The 3,213-nt window shown below is 31.0% G+C and overlaps 1 protein-coding gene across 1 annotated transcript; it reads right to left on the bottom strand.

Annotated features, from left to right (window-relative positions):
* On the bottom strand, nucleotides 811-2,430 carry LOC107628481 (nodulation-signaling pathway 2 protein-like). Its single transcript, XM_016331133.2, has one exon. It carries the CDS (start codon nucleotides 2,428-2,430, stop codon nucleotides 811-813), a length of 1,620 nt encoding a protein of 539 aa, XP_016186619.1.

Below are 3,213 nucleotides of genomic sequence, written 5' to 3'. Positions count from 1 at the left end.
CTAAATTTTATAAAATTATTTTATTATACTTTTAAAAATTTATTTGTTTAAATAAAAATAATAAATTTGACCAAAATAAAAATTTATATATTTTAATTTATAAAATTTAAGAATCTCAACTTAATAAAAAATTTTGGAAAACAAAAACGTCCAAATACAAAATTTCTTAAAGATTTATTTGAATATAAGCTCAAAAATTAATAATAAAGCCACCTAAGTCTAAAACTTTTCGTATTCCTTACCAAAAGAGTATCCTTTCTGATTCAATAGTTTCATTCATTTGTTTTAGTTAATCTCAGATGGAACAATGAAATTAAAATAATTGAACATCCAATCCGGGGAAGGGTAAAAAGAAAAGAAAGTAGAACATCAACTGTGTTATAACAAATCTTCATTTAATGGAACATTTTTAGACTCTATAAACAAAATATTGAACTTAAATATATCTTTATTTTATTTTTCTTTCCATATACACGAACATAATGAATCTGTACAAATCAACAACTACCCTAAGCATGTGCAAATTCAGTTGATACATACAAAAGGTAGTGAACTCTTTTTCTTCTATTTAAGCGTAATTAAATTCCTAATTTTGTTTATAATCAAAATCCAAAAGAGAATTGTCTTTCAAAATTTGAAAATGATAAATTCGTCTATCACCATTAAAAAAGATGATAGATTCATCTTCTCGTACAAAATCTATACATGTACGAAAAGACTAATATACACATGTACGAATTTATCACTTTCAAATCATGAATGACTTTGAATTCGTGCTTTCGGGCATTTGATTAGAGACAAGATTAAGAGTTAATTTCTCCATGTTGAAACCCTTAGAAGCTGGATTCCTTTCCATAGCAACACTAATTCATTCCCATTTTGCCCTCCAATTTTGGCCCCATATGAATCATCACACCCCTCCATCAACTCTCCAATTTCCATCAAATTACTTTTGCTAAATCCACAACCATCCAATCCAAATCCTGCATGAAAATTGAAACCCTCTGAGATCTCCTCCCACTGTTGCAACCATGAGAGAGAAGAAACATTAGGTGCCAAAAATAAGCACTCAATAGCAGCTCTTGCTTCTGAAGAAGTTGGGAAGTGTGACTCAATTGATTCCAACAAGGCCTTGTAATGAACCAAATTTGCATCATAAAATGACTTGAAATCAAATCCATTTTTTCCCCACTTGTCATAAGCACCCCCATCACCAAAAGTCAAAATTGCCCTTTTATTTCCACAAAAATGGATCAAATTTAGAAACTCCATGACACGTTTTCTACTCTTTTCTCTCCCCATATGTGGTAGGCCCACCATGCAATTGAAGGCAAAAAACTCCTTTTTACCACCCCTTTTGTTCACTTTCTTGATCTCCATAACCACTTCCTCTATTCCCTTCTCCTCCACCTTCAATTTCAAAAACCCACAGGATCTTGCATGCTCATAGAGGCTCCTTTTAACTTCCTCAAAGTTCCACTGAGGGAAATTACATTCATACCCTTCCTCAACACTCTTGATTGAAGTCAATTTCAATGTTTTGTTCAAGGGTGCAATTGCCTCAATCATAGAAGGCCATTGAATCCCATTGACCAAATCAAAGTCAAATATATGTATAACATCACAATCATGGGGTATAGCTTCAAGAATTGATGAATTAGCAACAAAGTTTGCAACTTTTCCATGTGGGGTTCCTTGGTACAAGGCTCTAAACAAATCTTCAAAGTGTTTAATAGCCTCTTGTTTTAGATAATCACCACCACCACCTTGGGACAAGTAGAACTCAAATGGTTCATCAATTGGGCTAGCTTTGTTGCGCATGCTTCTCAAGATCTCTTCAACTTGTGATTTGTGACCTTTTCCAAGAGCTTCTCCAATGGCTTCCACCATGTGTGGAAGCACCACCCTCTTGTCAATTTCCATGCCTAGTTGAGGCAAGAAAAGTTGCTGAAATTGATGTGTTGATGAGGACAAATCTGAATTCAAAGATGTGGTAGGACTCCAATTACCATTTTGCCCTTCTTCACTACTAGAAATCATCATGTTTTGTGAAGAAGGATAAAAGCTACCCTCACCACTTTCTTCTTGGTAACTTTGGTTTTTTCCATTAGTATTGGGGTTAGAATTGTCCAATTCCATGGAAAAATAATCCATTAGTGTTTGTAAGGAATCTTCTTCCTCAACGGGGTTATGGTATAAGGTATCATCATTGGAATAAGGGATAGAAGAAACATTAGAAGAAGTAATAGTATTATTATGTGGAATATTGAATAAAGGATTATTATTAGTGAAATTGAATCCTGAATTACCCATATGTGAATTATCAACCATGAAGCCATAGTTCTCAACAAATTGATGAAATTCAAGAGTTGAGCTATTCTCTTCAAGGAATGACCAAAGGGACTTAGGAACATGATGAGAGTGCATCATCTTGCTCACTATATTAGATTCAACACTATGATCAATATTGAAGGTGGGGAGTTTGAATGATGGGAGATCAATGACTATTTGTAGAGTAGAAAAATCATGAGATTTCACAAACGAACAAACGAATAATATTATTAAAAAATAAATGCATAATCCTATATTCCGGTACCTACATTAGAGTACAAATTATTACGCAACAACATGAAATTGCACAAGTATAACGTACTTTAAAAAATATATTTGGAAGAGAATAATAACTTAGTTTAAAGTTATCTTCATAAAATTTGACCAAAGATAATACGTTAAACTAAAATATCTCTCACAAGCAAAAAATTCATTGTATTCAAACTTAATTGTCTTATTCATTAAATCTAAATATTTTAATTTATCAATAAACAAATTTAAATTGTAGACAAAATGACATTCAAATTCATTGTATTCAAACTTAATTGTCTTATTCATTAAATCTAAATATTTTAATTTATCAATAAACAAATTTAAATTGTAGACAAAATGACATTCATGTAAACAACCAACTATAGTATGACTATATATGTTATATGTTATTTTAAATAATAACATAGATAGAAGTTATTTTTAGGGTCAATATTGTTTATGTGTCACTTTAAACATATTATCCATATATGCAAAATCTACTTTATATAATGTTTTTTTCAGGGAGAAAAAGACGAAACAAAGAACTTGTAAAATATGTTAAGTGCAACTTATTTTTCGTTAAGAGAATATTGTAGGATTTTCGTCCAAAAAAAATGAAAAAAAAAAAAA

The sequence above is a fragment of the Arachis ipaensis genome, chromosome B02 (assembly GCF_000816755.2).
Source record: "Arachis ipaensis cultivar K30076 chromosome B02, Araip1.1, whole genome shotgun sequence".
Lineage (NCBI taxonomy): Eukaryota > Viridiplantae > Streptophyta > Magnoliopsida > Fabales > Fabaceae > Arachis > Arachis ipaensis.
The sequence above is the reverse complement of the archived record's forward strand: the minus strand, read 5'-3'. Positions and strand labels throughout refer to the sequence as shown.

Excerpts from the sequence above, each read along its gene's own strand:
- LOC107628481 (XM_016331133.2), bottom strand. The coding sequence starts at position 2,430 with ATGATGCACTCTCATCATGTTCCTAAGTCCCTTTGGTCATTCCTTGAA.